The sequence below is a fragment of the Zeus faber genome (genome assembly GCF_960531495.2).
Source record: "Zeus faber genome assembly, chromosome: 9".
NCBI lineage: Eukaryota > Metazoa > Chordata > Actinopteri > Zeiformes > Zeidae > Zeus > Zeus faber.
The window spans coordinates 2,515,250-2,534,064 of NC_137197.1; the positions used below are offsets into that span (position 1 = coordinate 2,515,250).

The following is an 18,815-nucleotide window of genomic DNA, read 5'->3' on the forward strand; positions in this document are numbered from 1 at the left end:
GTGGTTGTGTGTGTGTGGTTGTGTGTGTGTGTGTGGTTGTGTGTGTGTGTGTGTGTGTGTGTGTGTGTGTGTGTGTGGTTGTGTGTGTGTGTGGTTGTGTGTGTGTGTGGTTGTGTGTGTGTGTGTGGTTGTGTGTGTGTGTGTTGGTGGAGCTGGTGCAGTTTCAGCTCAGTTTCATCACACACTGGGAGCTGACAGGTGGAGCCAAGAAGTTGAAGCTTTTCGTTCATTGTTTGGAAACTGCCTCAACGCACAAAGGCTTGAAAATAGACGTTTGAAATGAAATGATTTTCTATTTTGCACAAAATACTTTACATTGAAAAAAATCAGACAAACCAAGTGACGAAAAAAGAAAGAACACAAATCTTGTTGTTAATTAGAACCTTGTTGCTTAGAGACGTTAGAACCAGAAGATGCTTTGCAGCTTCCTCAGAAACATTTTGTTTGAGGGTGAATATATTTAAAACATCAAATCATAAAACAACTAAAGCAATAAAACACACACTTCCTCCTCAGAAAGCTGCTTCCTGACCTGATCTCCTCCTTATCTCATTCACCAGCTGGACAAGTTCATTCACATCAAGTGAAGAAGCTGTGATAAGAACCTGTGTCATCGAAGAGTAATTGTTTAGAAAGGATGAGGGAAAGCTTCTGGTTTCTGTCTCCAGATTCAGGATATGAACGTTGTTATATGAAACATAGAATGATGATTATGATTATTAACACACAGCAAGAAGGTTGTGGGTTCGATTCCCGCCTGAGGCACCGTTGGCACCAAACTGAGGGGGGATATTTGACTAAGGGGCCTTGCTGTGTGGAGTTTGCATGTTCTCCCCGTGCTCACATGGGTCTCCTCCAATATAAAAAACGGTCCCCAATTAAAATCATGCGGAAGTCTTTCCTGCCCCTGACCACGACAGGGAGCCACCACCTGGAACTGGTCCCCGGGCGCCGACGAAGTCAGGGCCGCCCCTGGAGTGAGGCCGACTGGGATGAGGGAAATGCAGAGGCTGAGTTTCTGAAGTCCTGTGTATGTGTGTTAAGTGCATTGCACCTGTGAGACCAATAAAATAAAATGATCCTTGATTGCAAATAAACTGAGGTTTGATCCCATGGCTCTTACTGAGGAATACAAAGCTAAATCAAACATCAGGAGAAAAAGAATAAATGATGTTTGACTTTGAGTCGTGCAGCCAAAGCACAGAAAGACGACTTCTCTCTGGTCTTGTTCCTTACCGTGTCCAGTCTTTAGGGGCATTTGTTTCACTGCACATGTGTTTGATAGAAGAGATTTGGCAACAACGGCTGTAAAAGAGGATTCCATGTCTTTGATTGTTTCAGTTTGGAATGACGACTTCCCAGAATGCCTCGCTACATCCGATAGGACGATAGGAAATAAAAGCCTTCAGTGTTTAGGGAACATGCAGCGCTCCCAGGGCGGAGGCTTGATGATGCTTTAATAGATGGCCTGTCGTCCAAATAACTGATGTAAAGACAAGATTTGTGACTTTCACCCTGAGAAGAAATGGAGATCTTCGCATTTGGGCGTGCAGCCGTGTTGCCTTTCCAGTTGCAAACGACCCCGAAATGCAGACAATATACACACGCACACGGCAATAATTTATCATTTATACCCTATATACCATTACCCTTCATTTATCCCATGCATGGAATCACATTTTGTACATTCTGTATATTTTTATACATTTTACTATTTCTGTTTTGTATCTTTTGTGTTTTTGTGCATTATTTTTATTTTGCTTTTCATTCTATTTTATTCAACAATTATTATTTACTTTTACTGTAAATCTTTTTAAAATGCCAATTGTCAGTAAAGAAACGTAGCACTCCTCACCATGACTTATGTGAATGTACTGATAGTGATGACTTGACTTCCTCACACACAGCGAGCATCCTGCTCCACGCCGTTAGAAATAAGAAAAAAAAAAAAAAAAGTTCCAACTTTTCAACATTTCTAAAACTTCTGGAAGTAGGTTGCGTAAAATAAGCATTTTCCTCCACCAGCTCCATTTTGACATCCAGTTCTTCCCAAAAAGCATTTTTTATACATTATCCTTTCTGCTTCATGAAACATCAAGGTTATTTCAAAAGGTTTTAGAAAGTTTGAAAGTCTGAACCTCCACATTTCCAAATCAAAAAACACTGCAAACTTTGTTCATTTAAGACACTGGGTTCTGAAATAAATATATTGAGTTTGTAAAACCCATCAAGATGGCATTGATGGCATGTCAAATGTCGGCATGTCGATTTAAGTTCAAATCTTAGAAATATTGAAAAACTTGGTGAAATAGTTAGCGCAAACAAAACCCCACGTTTAGTAAATACAACTCCCATTCAGAGGCTCATACAACTAAAAGGAAGTTGTTTTTCCAGTGCAGAGAGGCTGAGGGCAGCGTTTTTGGCAGTAAGTTCTTTATTCAGGCACTTTTCACAGACAGCTCCAGACCATGTGGCACAGTTTGAACAATTGAAACATGAAAGGCTTGAAAGGGTTAAACTGTTCAGGAGAAACAACCAAAGCAAAACTTCATATTAGCAGATTAGGTAGTTTCCATGTGTTTTTGGCAATGGTCAAATCGATGACGACGTAGTCAAAATAATTTATCAATAAATAAAAGTCGTAATTAGTAAGACGTGAGTTTGCGTTTGCAAAGTCAAAAACTTTATTGTATGGATAAGGGAGCGGCTCAAACACGTGTCAGAATAATCTTTTTTCCACATTAAGGCCGTGGCTCTGGGTGCCTCCTGTACAACATGTAAAAACTGTAAAACCTCAGTTCCTTCTGCGGGATATGGCTTCAGGCTGAAACCTCCTCCTCAACGCTGGATCAATAAACATTCCCCGGGTGTGTCCTAACTTACGGCAATATCCTGAATTACTGACGACATTCATGATATTTCTGAATACTTATGACTTTTCATATTTCATAGAGTGCGCGTGGTGTGCGTGGTGAGAGTGCAGTGGTTCAGGATTGACCTAATTTTAATCACTTACCGTTGGTAAAATGACATTTTTGCAGTCCATATTATTAAAGAAACCGGCTTAATGAATCAGCCATCTCGGAAGAAGAAGCTCACTGTTGGAATGTTTAAACCGCGTTAGAAATGACATGAAATTATTTGTCAATTGAAATTAAAGGTTCGCTGCTTATCCTCATGTCTCCCTTCATCCTGTGCGGTGTTCCTGAATCACAGGTGGAGCCGCTCTGAGCTGTCAGCATGTTTTACTGTTATACTCTATAACTATTCCACACTGTGGACGCTCCAGCGGCGGCGGCGGCGGCGGCTACTCGGTCGGACTTCGAACCGGACAACGGTTCAGGCGAAAGTGAAACAGAAACAGAATGTGTAACGGTGGGGTCACCGACAGGAAGTTCCTCTGCGACACTCTCCCAGCCCACGCAGGAGCCCACATACAAATACACATTCTAACCAATTCCTCACATCAAATTGACGAATAAAGCCTTTCATTGTTTCATTGACAGGGTGTCAAGACGGAGGCATCCTTAAAAAGAAGTAGAACATTTTAACCAAAAAGACACGTTCGGAACAAGAAAAGAACATCAAGCGGTGATTTCGCAGTGTCTTTTTCTCGCTCTGAGAGCTGATTGGTCCACGTGCCCTGCCGTCGCGGCAGTCTGTTTTCAGACTGTTTCCTGTTTTCTTGTTTTCATCTGGAAATCCATCAAAGCCGCAGTCACCGCCTCTCGCCGCCATTGTTGCTTCGCTGTTATTTTCTGTTTTTTCGGCAGCTCGCTCTGGAAATAGGTTCCGCGGAATCGCTCGGCGCCCCCTAGGGGCATTGAATGGCACATAAAGAAGTAAACAGAGTTCGCATCGAGTATTCTGACAATGGTGTTCTGGGACATGTTCACCGGTGGTTCGTAATTCTTTAGTTCTTACGTCTTTTAACGTATGCCTGCGCTTTAAGTGCTTTTAATGCTGAATGAATTGAAGCCCAGTTCAGTTTGGTTCCGCTCAGTCTTCCATTGCCTTCTGCCAGAGCGTGTCTCAAGATGGAGGTTTTCAACATGAAAATGACGTTTGCGATGGAGAGCGTCACGGGTTAGTTACAAAATAAGGAGCGACATCAAGGATTCTGAACTCACTTTAAGTGGCGTATGCAAGGCTTTTTAAGTGAAGGATTAAAGGTGCCAGGTGACCCTGAAGGAGTGAGATAAAACCGTTCTATATGGAACTGAACCATCAAGGACACAGAACATTCAAGCATTTTGCGGCTCAAGCGATGTGGGATGAGGCATCAAACACTTTGATTCCGAAGAAAAATTCTGTATTCTGACAGATCTTCATGTTTGCTCTGGAAAGTACGTTTCTTCTTTTATAAATATTTACAGGAGTCTGTTACAAAAATCCCAAATCATCAAAAGTTAACAGAGAGCTTCAATAAAAAACACCAGATGTTAATAATCACATAAAATAAAACTTACAGTACAACAGTAAAATTGAGGAGACAGTACAGTACAGGCTACAAATATACAAATATAGAAATATATTCTGAGGTTATAGCAACCCATGACACAGTATTGTCACTTCTTGTCAAAAAACATGTCAGTATAAAAAATATAAACACTGCTTTGTACAAAATATTGACATCATGAATGAATCCCTACTTGAATGTGCAAATTAACACTGATCAAACGGAGAGAAATGAGTTTGGCCTCGTCCATTTCGCCCTGATGGGACGGTCTCAAGTTCAACCTTCGGAGGACTCCGTTGTGTTCAGATCCTGATCTCGGCCTCCTCGCTGTGCTCCAGATGGTGTTCCGTCGTGCTGATCATGGAGGCCGAGGGCCCCTGGGACACGTTGAAGGGCGTGACGGCCGGAGAGCGAGCCGCCAGCGGCGACAGCGAGGGGGAGAAACTGGGAGACATGGCGACGGAGGAGATGGAGCCCTCACTGCTGAGCGGCGACCTCCGAAACGAAGCCAGCTGGGGGAAGGTCCTCCCCACAGCGGGCTTGGGTGGAACTGTCTTGGCTCCGGGGTGAGCCACGGAGGTGATGAGGGGCGGGGGGTCGATTCTGGGTTCCGCCTTGGCCTTGTGATGAAACGGCCTCCGGGGATTCGGTGGAGCCGTCTCGTCCTTCAATCGCGCTATTTCTGTGAATACGTTGGCCAGGGGCTGGAACTGGGGACACCAGTTCAGGAGGTAGTCCCAGTTGTAACTGCCTCTTAACTCCTCATCACTGGCCACAATGGCCGTCAGGGAGCCATCCACCGTGGGCTTACCGTCCTCCGGGAAGGCATAGTCTTTCGGGTGGGAGATGTTTAGCCCCCGCCCTACACCCAGATATCCACCTCCCTCATCCCTGTAGACGGGCATCTGGCCAGCTAACAGAGTACTGTTCAGGCTGCCCAGCTTCTTCCCTTTGAACCACTGGTTGGCGTCCATGGGGGGCTCGCAGGAAACGTCCGACAGTTGATCTGCATCCTGCTGGATCCCTGAGTCCGGGCCTCGGGCTGAGATGCGTTCCTGCATGGATGAGGAGATACTGGACACCCTAGGATACTCATTGATCATTCTGATTTCATCGTCCTCCGCCGCTTCGGCCTCAGCAGAGCCCCGTCCACTGGAGTGGGAGGGATCCAGCGAGCCGCCACGAGTGTAGGGACCACCACTGTTCCCCCCCTGATCGGGAGCATACCCCGGAAGGGCCTGGTGGTAGATCATCTCATTTCCCGCCAGTTTGGTTTCCTCGAGCCGGTGTAATACTGTGCCAGACGCTGGTGTTCGACAGCAAGCCTGTTGCTGCTTCTTCTGGCGTCTCAGTTTGAAAAAGAAAAGTGCAACAGCAATAATGATCAAGATGATGATGGTCCCAAGGGAGATTGCAATGACACTGATTAGCAGCATATTCACATTTGTGGCTAGACCAAAAGCGGTATGGGTCACATCGATAGTGATCCGGGCAGATGACGTGCGAGACGCCTCCAGAGGGCTGTGGGCAATCAGGTCTAGGGTCATTAGACGCAGCTCCCTCTTTGAGCGGCCCAAGTGTCTGCTGTAGCTGTCTATCTTCAGGGAAATCACACCTGTCGATTTGTTGACTTCAAAGTAGGGAGAGTCATCCACCAGAGAGTAGAGGACAATGCCATCCAGACCTTCGTCCTCATCTCTGGCCTGCACTTGACCGATGCTTTGTCCTTTCGGTGCTCCCTCGGCCACTTGGAAAGAGAACTCTGAGGAGGTAAAGACAGGATCGTATTCATCCTCCCCTGTCACATACACCTGCACTGTGACCGTGGCAGAATAATTGCCCGCATCCATGGCAACAGCAACAAAATGGAAGGAGTTCACCTTTTCATAGTCAAAGGTGGAGCGTGTCCTCACTTCCCCTGAATTCTGGTTGATGAGGAAGGCGTCTTTGCCCTCGATAGAGTCCAACATGAAGTATCTCAGCTGCCCGTACATGCCTCTGTCACGGTCGATGGCATGCAACATGGTCACTACGGCATTCTGGGGTTGGTTTTCCCTGACGCTGGCAGTTAGCAGCTTGAGAGGAAAGTAGGGCCTGTTATCATTGACATCCTTCACCTCCACACTGACCGGTGCCAGGGCGAAGTGGCCTTGACCGTCTGTGGCCTGCACAACCACAACATGGGACCCCTGCCTCTCGCTGTCCAAGGCTCTCTGGAGCCGGAAAGCCCCTGTCCAGCGATCCACCTGGAAGAGACCTGTCTCATCCCCTGAGCTGATGGAGTACTGCACCTCTCCGTTGGGGGCCGAGTCTGGGTCCGTGGCTGACAGGTGGAGGATCTCTGTCCCCGCCGCAGCCCCCTCACTCAGCACCACGCTATACTCCCCTCGGCTGAAGGCTGGCGGGTTGTCATTGGCGTCTAAGACACTGATGAGGATGGGCACGCTGGAGCTTCGCTGAGGGACGCCGCGATCTGATACCACAACGCTCAAATTGTAGCTGGACACTGCTTCAAAGTCCAGGCCCTCTGCCAGGACCAGGCTGCCCACAGTCTGGAAGCCACGGCCCTCCAGGAACCGCACGCTGCTCTCGATTTGGAAAGTGTTCCCTGTGTTGCCGCTGGCTATGGCAAAGTCAAAGCCACAGTTGTCCCGGGACAGGTCTCCATCCACAGCCTCCAGGGTCAGGATGGTGGAGCCTGGAAGGCCGTCCTCTGAGACAGTGGCTCTGTATTCTGATTGGTGGAAGACTGGGGCATTGTCGTTGACGTCGGACACCTGCACCTGGACAGTGGCGACGGAGGAAAGTGGCGGCGTGCCATGGTCACGAGCCTCGATCACCACCAGGATGGAGGGGTTCTCGAAATCAAACTCCGGCTTCTGGTTGATGAACAGAGTGCCTGTTAGGAGACAGATTGGGAGAAATGGTCTGAGAGTAATCTTAGAGTCATTTCTTTAAAATCAACAACCAACTATCCAAATCCCATCATGATTGATGGAACAAATCCTTTTCTAGACCGGGCTTGTCTGCTATCAAATAAATGATAGTAAATTATTCCACTGAGTCATTGAATTGCTGTTAAACACTGTAATTACAGGAGAGGCAGTGGTCATTATGTAGAGGATAATTGCAGCATTTTAAGGCATTGCATGTAATGAAAAGTAATCATGAAAAGGACAGGGTACGGCCTAAGACTAGACACGTGTTAGACAATAATTTCTTGATGTTATCTTGACCAAAACATCCCATAATCTTGTTTTTGGTAGACTTTAATTTGCAAAACATTGATGAAATAACTTGAAATGTCATTAAGGACCATATCCGTATCAAATTGAGTTTAAGTTTGTTTACTAGTCAGTCCACACATTTTACATTCCTGACTAATTTTCTGTTATCTCACACTTTCTGATTTTCAATATTGTCTCTTTATAATGTTGTGTGGCAGTTTGGCCTAACACACGACACCCAAGTGGCCTTTTCAGGGCCCTCCAGCACAGAAACACAGACGACGGGGTAGCAGACAGTTTATTTTAGCGAGTGGGTTAGGTGAAACAAGCAAGATGGACGGCATGTCATGACAAGGGCTCCTCTCCTGTGTGTGTGTGTGGGGGGATGGGGTGTCACCTGTTGCGCATTGATTACTCTAATGAGCAACAGGTGTACAGCCACCCTAATCCTGGGCCCAATCACCTAGACCCAAGACAGGTGTGGCTGCTCAAACCACACCATCCCAGCGCAACATATCGTTTTCGGGTTTCGGACCTTAAAATAGTCTCCTGGTCCTTCTGGCAGCTACGATAATGCATGTTTTGTCAAAGTGACTTTTGAAGTATTTTGTATTTGTTTATTACATTTTAAAAGGTGGTTGCTTTTAGAAATATATAACAGCTTCATGGTTTTAAATAGGTTCCAAGGCTCATGTAATGTGGCCCTGTGATCATACCGTTTTTGGAGTCGATGTGGAACATGTTCCTGCTGGAGGACATCACTCGGTACGTGACGCGGCCGTTCTCCCCGGTGTCGCGGTCGGTTGCCGTCACCGTGACGACGGCGCTGCCTGCCGGGATGTGCTCGGAAACAGTCACCTTAAAAACACACGAATAATAAGAAATTCTGTTTTACCATTACTGTTTTTTTGTGTGTTGACTGATTTTGTGTCACATCCGAAATATTAAAACAAAATTTTTTTTTAGTTTGTTTGTTTTGCTCACTCAGTCAGTTTTGGCCTGCAAAAGTACCACAGTGGAACTTCTACATAACTAATGGTATATAAGTGTCATATCCAGGGTCCTGATATAACAGAGTCTATCATACTTCATAAAGTGCTAGTGAACCATATTTCCTTCAGATATTGCTCATGCAGATCCCGATTGAAACGGAATACTAGACGTGGAGTCATAGTAGGTTACAAGCCTCCAAAGGACAGTAAGTCTCTGAAGTAAGTGCAGGCACTTAAACAAAAGGGAATTAGGTACATTTAGGACTTTTCACCAATGTTATCATGACAAATGTATTTGTTGAGTTTTACAGGATATTTTTCAGTACTCTAATCTTGTTTATATTCTCCATTATGTTTCATTTTATTCAATGTGCTTCATAAAGCCGGCTGGAAACTAAACTTAACTGGGCCAACAGGGTGTTCAGTACCTGGTAGAGGTCCTGAGTGAAGGCGGGGCTGTTATCATTGACGTCCTCCACCCGCACAGTGAAGTTGGCCTCGGTGCGGTGCCGGGAGTCGGAGGAGTGCACCGTCAGCGTGTACCAGGTCCGCTCCTCGTAGTCCAGCGGGCCGGTCAGGGACACGCCCCCGCCGAAGCGGTAGACCCCGAACGTCCCCTGGGAGTCTGCCCCGAGGTGCAGGGTGTAGGACAGGGCGGGGCCCGAGTCCACGTCGTTCCCCGTCACCTGGGCGATCAGCGAGCCAATCAGAGCGTCTGGAAGAAGAGGGAGAGAGAGTGTGTTGGACGGATTGGACTGCACTTTATCCATCCATCCATCTATCTGTCCATCCATCTATCTATCTATCCATCTATCTATCTATCCATCTATCTATCTATCTATCTTTCTATCTATCTATCTATCTATCTCTGTGGTAGGATACCTCTGCTCAACCGTATCCTGGAGTGTCTTTCTTCAGCATGTAAGAAATGCTTTACTGAATTGGTTGAAATTAATGGTCTTCCCAGGATAAGGTGCTGCAGTAGAGGGGATTAAGGGTTTTGGGTTTTGAAAAATGAGGATGAGAGATGCCTGAAAACAACATCTGCATAATCAATAATTGGCAGAGACGTAGACTGGACCAATTGTTTTCTCCCTTCTGAAGAAAAGTGCTGTATAAAAAAAGAGTCAAAGTTGGTGACGCAGGGGTAGAAGGTGAGCCTGCTGTCTGGCCATAAGCCAAGGTAGTTGCCAAAGGAGACATTTGGGATTGAATAAAGTGAATAATATAAATAAATTACATAAAGCAAAAAAGGGGTTGATGAGGCAGGGGATATCACATGATGCAACAGGCTTGCCAGATACTTTGTTTCCTGTTTGATCTACAGAGACTCATTTTCATGTGCAATCGCCGGAGTTCACAAACTATTTTACTACAAGACCTCCCGGGGAAGACTAAGAGCAAAAAGATATTAAAAGATGTAGAACAACAAATTGCAAAGTGCAAAGTACATGAAATAGTAATAATCTTGCTGCGGACTACCTACAACTCCTTTGAGGACCCCTTTGAGGATCTTTTGATTTTTTTTCCCAATCCTATTTTTTCTGCCCTGTTGACGTCAAACAGGCAGGAAATGGAGACATACACTTGGCAAACGCTCCACGTGCGTGTTAGAGAGTCCTGCTGCATGACCACCAGGGGGGTCGTGTGTGTGTGTGTGTGTGTGATGGGAACTCACCCTCGGGCACCCGGACCTCCTGTGGCAGAGGAATGGTGGGACTGTTGTCGTTGAGGTCGACGATGATCACGGTGAGGGTGGCGGAGCCTGCGAGTCGCGGGGAGCCCCGGTCTGTTGCCATGACAACCAGCCTGGAGCCACAGAACGCAGAATGTCAGGGTCTTGACTTTGATTAATTTATTTTTATTTTTTTTTCTTTGGCTTTCATAACGGTCCTCCCCCCCCCCCTCTTGGATCGGCCTGTTTCTCTTCCAGACTATTATAATAAATGTATTTTTCCAATACAACATTAGGAGGAATTTGCATGAGAAAATGAGTCGGTGCCACGGCAACAGAAGGTAGTTCTGTGGATGTGAGTCAGGAACAGATTAACTGAGGAGAACCACATGGCGGAGAGCCGGAGCAGAGAGAGTCTCACTTGGTCTGGGTCCAGATCTCCCGGTCCATGATGGCGGCCGTGGAGATGCTCCCGCTCAGGGGGTCGATCTTAAACAAGCCGCTCATGGAGGACGAGCGGATGGAGTAGGTCACCTGACCGTTCTGACCTTGGTCAAGATCGTTGGCCACGACCTGCGGAACCGAACACCTTGGTTTAGAACCCAGACGCTAATCCAACAACTTTGGACCCAAAGGTCGGACCAATGTTTACACCAATGTTTTCTACTGCCCCTAAAACCTTGACTTATCATGCGTTTTGCTCCGTCCTCTCACTTTGACGAAGGAAGTGATGCAGAAAACGTAGAAATTGGTATTTCTATTTTTTGTTTTTTTCGTCTTTAAGAGTGGCTGAATGTGCCTCATGGTAATAGTAGAGGGGGCCGCGGACCACAGCCCCGCTACACCCTCGGCGGCACATTAACCTGTTGCTGCCAAAGAGAAAAAAATGCCTTTCCATCTGCTTTCAAATAGAGTCAAAGAGGTTTTCTCATAGAATGCACACCTCTTGAGGACTTGAAAAGGAAATATTGACGTGATCACACTCCCAAGTATTCCATCAATGGAAACCAATCACAGCAGCTCAGAAGGAGCCGCTGCCCGGCGCCACCGAAAACTCTCCAGACTTCTTGGGTTTGAGGTTATGTCCTTTCTACTCCGACACCCCTCCTCGCAAGGTGTATGCGAGACGGGTCACTCCACCTGGATGATGGGGAAGTCGTAGCCCTGCGCCTCCCGGATGTAGGCCACGTAGTTCTGCAGCTGGAAGCGCGGCAGGTTGTCGTTGATGTCCTGCAGGATCAGGTTGACGGCCATGTAGGAGCTGGACGCCGCCGTCTCCGCTTTCACCACGAGGCGGAGTCTCGGCGTCTCCTCGAAGTCCAGCCCTTCAGAGGCCTGAACCCAAATTTCCCCTGGCGAAAAACGAGGCAAGACAGAACGTGTGTGAGACGGAAAGCGAGGGTGGAGGTTTCTGAAGGAGGATCTTCCTGCTCTCCACCCACCTGAGCTGCGGCTGATTCCAAACGACTGCTTCCTGTTTCCACTGAAGATGCTGTAGCTGATCCCAGACCTGGAACCGTCAGGGTACTGGGCCTGGGTCTGGATCACAGCGGTGCCTGGTAACACACACACACGCACACGCACACACACACACACACACACACACACACACACACAACAAAGTCATTATCACTCTTTTTAAAGTCATTCACTTTGAATTACGGTTAATACAGTAGAGCCCTGTTTATCTAGACCTCACTTAACCGACATTCCAGACATCCAAACCAGCTTTTTCTTTCTTTCTTTCTTTCTTTCTTTCCTTCTTTCTTTCTTTCTCTCTTTCTTTCTTTCTTTTGCTGGAATCTTCGTGGGTCGGTCACTCGTGAAAGGCAGCTACAGAGTGTAAAGAGTTTCTGTCTGTTGTCCAACGGGGATGTAAAACTTCAGGGCCCTGTCACAGCGCCTTGCAGGACCCCTACACACGCAGGTTGAAGTTACACTTTCAGATCCAAGTATCATCTCATGTTCAAATGTTGTTTCTGAAAACGCTGATGTCTTGGTTGTACGTTAAGGCATCATCATTTGAGCGAATGATGCGGGATATTTATGCATTTATTTCTGCCTTTCCTGGACTAGAAGGCGTCTCCATCAGACGGTTTGAGTTGGGTCGATGACACTACAAGTCCCAGAATTCCATTGGAAACTGCAACATTCTTTTCCAACATCTGGGTTTTCTTTCTTTTATCGAAAGTTTGTCTCCATCTTCGATTCATTTGTTCTGTTGATTATATGAATTCCAGGAATTGATATCATATGTGGAGTATGAGACCCGTACCTTTGGCAGCGTTCTCCTGCAGGCTGACGTCACGGGCGTTGCGGCCGAAACGGATTCCCCTGTAGCTCTGCTCCCTGATGTAGATGACGACCACGCCCAGCGAGGACTGGGCGGGGCTGCCCTGGTCCATGGCCTCCACCAGCAGCGTCCTCTGGCTCTGAGTCAGCACCTGCAGCTTCTCCGTGGCCTGGATGTCCCCTGTGAGGGAGTTGATGGTGAAACCCCACACCGGGCCGGAGAAGCGGTAGAACACTGAACCGTTGGCCCCAAAGTCCTTGTCCTCGGCCCTCATGGTGGCCAGGACCCGGTGGTTGGACAGCGTGCCGGCAGAGATGTTGAGGATGAGCGGATCCTGGATGAAGAAGGGCGCGTTGTCGTTGACGTCCTGGATGTAGACGGTGACGTGGGCGGTGGCGTTCCGCGGCTCGGCAGGAGAGGAGTCCACGGCGCAGACCTCGAAGGTGTAAGACGCCGTCCTCTCCCGGTCCAGGGGCGCAGCCGTGATAATGCGGCCCGAGCTCTGGTCGATCATGAAGGTGCTGCGGGAGCCGCTGCTCAGGAAGTACATCACCTGGCCGTTGGGGCCGTGGTCCAGGTCCGAGGCCTTCACCTCCAGGACGAAGGAGCCGATGGGGACGTCCTCGGACACGTCGGCGGTGTAGCTGCCGCTCTGGAACTGGGGGCTGTTGTCGTTGAGGTCCAGGACGGAGACCTCCACGGTGGCCGAGCTGCTGAGGGGATGGCGGCCATGGTCCTGGGCCGTGACGGTCAGTGTGTAGCGGGCCTTCTTCTCCCGGTCCAGAGGCCTGGAGGTGGAGAGCACGCCCGAACGGCTGTCCAAGCGGAAGTCCGACGTTGGGTCTCCAGCTGTAAATTGAGCAAAATAACATTCCTTATCGGGAATAAACATTATGAATTGAGCATTTTTCAAAATATAAGATACAGGTTATTTGCACTTTAATACACCCCAAACACTCCGGCATGATTTAATTGCACCTTGCAATATTGTAATTTTTATAGGTATATATTTCTTTCTTCTTAGTTTTAATTCTTTTTTTATTTTATTATTATTATTATTAGTTAGTTAATTAAATCTTTAGTTTTCATTTGTATTCAATGTTTTTATATATTATTATTATTATTATTATTATTTTATATTATTATTTTACTTATCTTTTATGTTTTTATCTGATATTATCTAATATTGTCTTATCTTAATATCTTATATTATATTATTTTATCTTATTATTATTTTATATTATCATATCTTATCTTATCTTATCTTATCTATTTATCTTATTTTATCGTATCTTATATCTTATTATCTTATCTTATCTCATTATATTATCTAATATTATCTTATATAATATTATCCTATCTTAGGGAGCTTCACAAGTCAAAAGACAAATCACAGTGAAGTGATGAGTTACAAACTTTAACTAATGTTCACTTCTTGACCCTGGATGTCATCAAGACATGACAGTCAGTAAACTTGCTCCACTGAACTCCATCTTTTCAAATGGAAGGGGACACGTCCTCCACCTGAGATCCTGTAGCTGATCTCTCCGTTCTCCGCCGCGTCCTGGTCTGTGGCTCTGAGGGTGAACAGCTCCGAGGCGTCCAGGTTCTCTGGGGCCTCCAGGCTGTAGAAGAGCCGCCCGAACACCGGGGCGTTGTCGTTCTCGTCCAGGACCCTGATCCTCAGCGTGGCCTTGGCCATGTTGGGCGGCACGCCTCCGTCTTTGGCGTACACTGTCAGAGGAAGAGCAGCGGGACGACAGGATGAGTGGGGAGCACAACGCGCACTCCAGAGGAGACACCCGATCCAAAACAGGTTGAGAATCCAGAGCTTGAAGAAACCGGAGCTTGGTTGAAACCCTGTCTGGTAGCGTTACGCTGAAGACTTTGCTTCTCCAAAGACTTCACGCACACGCCTGGAAAAGAACTGAACTTGTCCCTTTTATTTCTTTAAATAAAAGAACAAAGAACAATCATTTCCAACCTCAGATATTGACAACAGCCTTCTGAGCGTCGCCAGGAAGCAAACATGGAGAAACATAATAAACCATTCAAAGAATAACAAACTGACGGTGCAGCGTGTTTTCAGTACAAAGGGAAAAAAGGAAATAAAAGTTATTATTCTGAAAACTGAAAAGTGTTGTTCTGAAAAAGTCAATAAAACAGAACAAACATCGTCAAAAAGGAGAGAAAGACTCTCAAAACATGTTGACAACCTCGCTAAATAAAGATCCTTTCTCCTTTGTCAGAGCTTCTATCCCAACTTTGTGTTGATTTGCTTGTTTACCGGTCAGGGTGTGGACGTCCTGCTGCTCCCGGTCCAGCGTCCTGGTGGTGGAGACGAGGCCGGTGGCCGGGTCGATGCTGAAGCCGCCCGAGACGCCTCCGTACGTCACCTGAGCGTTGGTGCCTGCGACAACACGCCAGTTACTAACGGAATCCCACCGACGGATGGAGGAGAACCCGGGGCCCGCAGTGGTTGTGAAAAAAGGGGTGATTTTGTAAAGTTTCCCCTTCACACCACAACCAGAGTCATGTGATCACATTCTGCACATCACAGAAACAAATGGAAATATACTAATACTTGCTCAACATGGTCTCAACATTACAATAAATCTTTACGTTTCAATTCCCTCCTGAGGGTGATGCAGGCTCCATCTTCTCAGGGCGAGAACTTTGAGCTCTGTTCATTTGGACGTTGGACGCTGAACAGCAGCAAAACCTTTCGCTAAGTTTCGAGCTCTCGCAAATATTGACATCAAATATGTCACATCTTTTGGATTTGCATTAATTACTGCGAATGCAAAAATGGAGATTTCCTGGAGGCTCTGAAGAATCAACCGTTCTGCTCCAAACCGCGGATGTTACGTCTCACTTTACCGTGGAAAAAAAAGCACCTGTCAAGCCCAATATTTCCATCCCCAGCGCCGGTCCTGCAGCGGCTTCACCTGTTTACTGCTCCGCCTGCACCGCCGAGCGTTCCTAATCTTTCTGCTTCACGAGCTCCTGACTCAGGGCGGGAGAATGTGCCCTTCCCGCTCCCAGCCTCCTGTGCAGTCCTTCAATTCAAACCAACTGCTCACAACACACGCTCTGCACATGGGCTGGGTACTAGCGAGAGGGGTTTGGGGGTTTTTGGGGAGTTTTTGGGAGCGGGGAGGTATTTACAACAATTGACAGCCATTGTACTGGGAGCAGCACAGGTCTCCTTCTACAGTAAATAGTGTGAGTCATTACAATACGCTGCTGTACGACCGCTGTAATGTCATAAAATACCGTGACAGTATAATGTGACAGTACTTGGATTTTTAAAATTGCACTCCAATTATATGACTTTTTCTTCCATCAACATCCTATTTTCATTTACAATCCTGTGTAACACTGCTACCATGTGAAATTCTTAGGGTGTATTTATAAAATATCAACACCATGCACGTGTAAAACATTGACCTTTACAAATTCACTTATCAAACCATCCCCTGGTTTACTGGCCGGATGTCTCGGTGCACGGTGCGGGACTCGCCTTGGTCCAGGTCTGAGGCGGACACCGTCACCACGCTGGACCCTGGGCCCCGGTTCTCAAAGATCTGGGCTTCGTACTGGCTCTGCCCGAACCGCGGCGCCTGGTCGTTCACGTCGATCACGTGCACGCGCAGCAGCTGGCTGGACGAGCGCTGAGGCATCCCGTGGTCCTCCACCACGATGGTGAGGTTGAAGGTGTCCTGCTCCTCCCGGTCCAGGGGTTTGAAGATGGACAGAGATCCTGCGGGAGAGGAGGAGGTGAGCGGGACTGGAACCTACCCAAATAGTTCATTCATAAAACAGTTTGAAATGAAACGTACCTGAAATGAATGAATATACAATCCTATAAATCCTCCACACCTACGTATATAAACCCCTAACCACACTTTTAAGGTCTATTAAAGAGCTTTGAGGAAGTTCTAACGGCATGATGTCACTGCTAATGGGATGTTTGTTTTCCTTCCGTGTTTACTTTTTACGTTTCCCAGCCCGGCTGTTAACCTTTCTTATTTACCACGGTGTCTTCATACTTGACTTTATTTAATATAGATTCATTTTCTCTACATCTGCGATTCTCCATCTGTGGGCAGCGGACCCCTAGTGGGCTGCGAGGGTACTGCGAGTGGAACGCCACAGGTTTTTAATGAGTGGTGGAATTAAAGAAAACTCATTTAAAGATGTTTTGACTTGATTAAAATGGTGAAGACACATCACCACCGTGATGAAGCAGCAGAGAGTAACTTATGGAAAACACCACGGTGATCGCAACCGTCCGTGCTCCTTTGCGGTGCGGCGACGCTTCAATTGTTAAAATAAACGTCTTGAAATCGGCCGCGAGCCCCAAAGGGAACTGCCGCCTCCTCTACCGCGGTCGAGACAATAACGGTTTAAAATAATCCTTAAAACGCAAAACAAAACCAGCGAAAGCGCCGTGTCAGAAGTGTGAAAAAGTCTCGTGTGAGGGCCGCATCAGCGTGGGTCTGCAGCTCTACCTGAGTGCTCCACCGCTGCAGTAAAAGCCGCCGGTCTGGCCGCAGTTTACGAGTTTTTCCACTGGAGAACGCCGCGGCATCCAGAGGAAAACAGTAAACACACGCTGCAGACACGCAACCGCGGCCTGCCGTGCTCTGCAGGAATTAGGGGCGCCGCGCCTTTTCATTATCCTGCCCTGAGAGGCCCCGACGCGCATTGATTCAATTTCCATTTCATGCTTTTAAAAACGAGCCGCAACCCCCCCCCCCAAAAAAAAGGAGAAGAAGAAGAAGAAGAAGCAGAAGTAGAAGAAGAAAGGGCCGTGACGCCACGGCTGCCGGGGCTGGTTTTTTCACTTCCCTGGTGTTTTCTCTCTGGATGACTTTGCCCTGGAGCTGCTGATCTGCTCGCAGTTACCACACGGAACATTCTCACCCGGTTCCCCTCCTCCGCCACGGACCCGGCTCAGCCGTCCCACGTCGGCACGGCAGAGACGCCGGGGGAACGGGGTTCTTTTTATTGATTTATTAATTTTATTTTGGATGTTTCTGATCCCGGCGTCTCCAGTGCCGGGGGGGGGGGGGGGTCCAGGTGAACTGAGGTGAGGCCCTGCTCGGCCGGCGGGGGGTTCCCTCCCGTCGCAGGAAGTCGTTCGTCAAACAAACGACGCTTTAATCAGATAATTGAAGTGTCCTGTAGCGGACAGCTCATCCACTGTATCAGCAAATGTCAATTGTTTTTCCTTTTGGTCCTTTGGGCGGAAGTAATCCCCCAACGTCTGACAGTGAGTAATGAGAGAGTGTCAGGACATCCAGAGGTCTACATTCCTCCTCCGACACATCCACTGATCCCCCGCATTCACTGATCTCCCTCTCTCTCCCCCTCTGTCTCTCGCTCTCTCTCTCTCCCTCTCTCTCTCTCTCGCTCCCCCCCCCCTCTCTCTCTGTATAGATAGAAAGTTTGATCCATTTGATCGTTTCTATTGATTAGATCTGATTCGGTGTCTCAGTCAAACCAGGATCCAGAGTCGTCATTTGGCTGGTGACCTCCTGGTAACTTCTGAAGGACCCCTGGGGGGTCCCCGGGCCCCAAGTTGAGAACCACTGTTCTCATAAATCAACGTAGATCGTCGTCGTGTCGTTAATTGAGACGATCAGACCGAGCATCACGACGTCTTCATGTGGTGACATATGTGTGACAGACCCTGATCGTTTCCACCGCCCCTTGATCTGTGTGTGTGTGTGTGTGTGTGTGTGTGTGTGTGTATGTGTGTGTGTGTGTGTGTATGTGTGTGTGCGTGTGTGTATGTGTGTGTGCGTGTGTGTGTGTGTGTGTTTTGGGGGCGGAGCCAGGCCTGACACGTGTCTGGAACACCACAACAAAGCCCGCAGGACCAAACAGCCCAAGGTCAACTCCTGCTAAGTGACGGGCTCCGATGCCAAGTACACAAAAGGACACACACACGCACGCACGCACGCACGCACGCACGCACGCACGCACACACACACACACACACACACACACACACACACACACACACACACACACACACACACACAAACATGCGTAACTGATCCTTTCCCTAATGGTTCCCAGAAGCCTGAGCAAGAGATTCTTTGGTCTTTCATGGGAATAGATCCACAGCAACAGATGATGGTGTGTGTATGTGTGTGTA

At 47.6% G+C, this 18,815-nt stretch overlaps 1 protein-coding gene across 1 annotated transcript in view; it reads right to left on the minus strand.

Moving 5' to 3' along the window:
• Nucleotides 1-2,456: 2,456 nt before the first annotated feature.
• The window catches only part of dchs1a (dachsous cadherin-related 1a), a 109,292-nt gene continuing 92,933 nt past the window's right edge, over nt 2,457-18,815 (minus strand). The window contains exons 11-21 of the mRNA XM_080007468.1: nt 16,156-16,409; nt 14,934-15,042; nt 14,171-14,380; nt 12,629-13,495; nt 11,796-11,909; nt 11,494-11,705; nt 10,775-10,926; nt 10,357-10,487; nt 9,107-9,393; nt 8,403-8,544; nt 2,457-7,358 (exon numbers count right to left, since the gene is read on the minus strand). Of these exons, the coding sequence (XP_079863594.1) occupies nt 4,762-7,358; nt 8,403-8,544; nt 9,107-9,393; nt 10,357-10,487; nt 10,775-10,926; nt 11,494-11,705; nt 11,796-11,909; nt 12,629-13,495; nt 14,171-14,380; nt 14,934-15,042; nt 16,156-16,409 (5,075 nt within the window). The 3' untranslated portion in view covers nt 2,457-4,761. The remainder of the gene's footprint in view (nt 7,359-8,402; nt 8,545-9,106; nt 9,394-10,356; nt 10,488-10,774; nt 10,927-11,493; nt 11,706-11,795; nt 11,910-12,628; nt 13,496-14,170; nt 14,381-14,933; nt 15,043-16,155; nt 16,410-18,815) is intronic.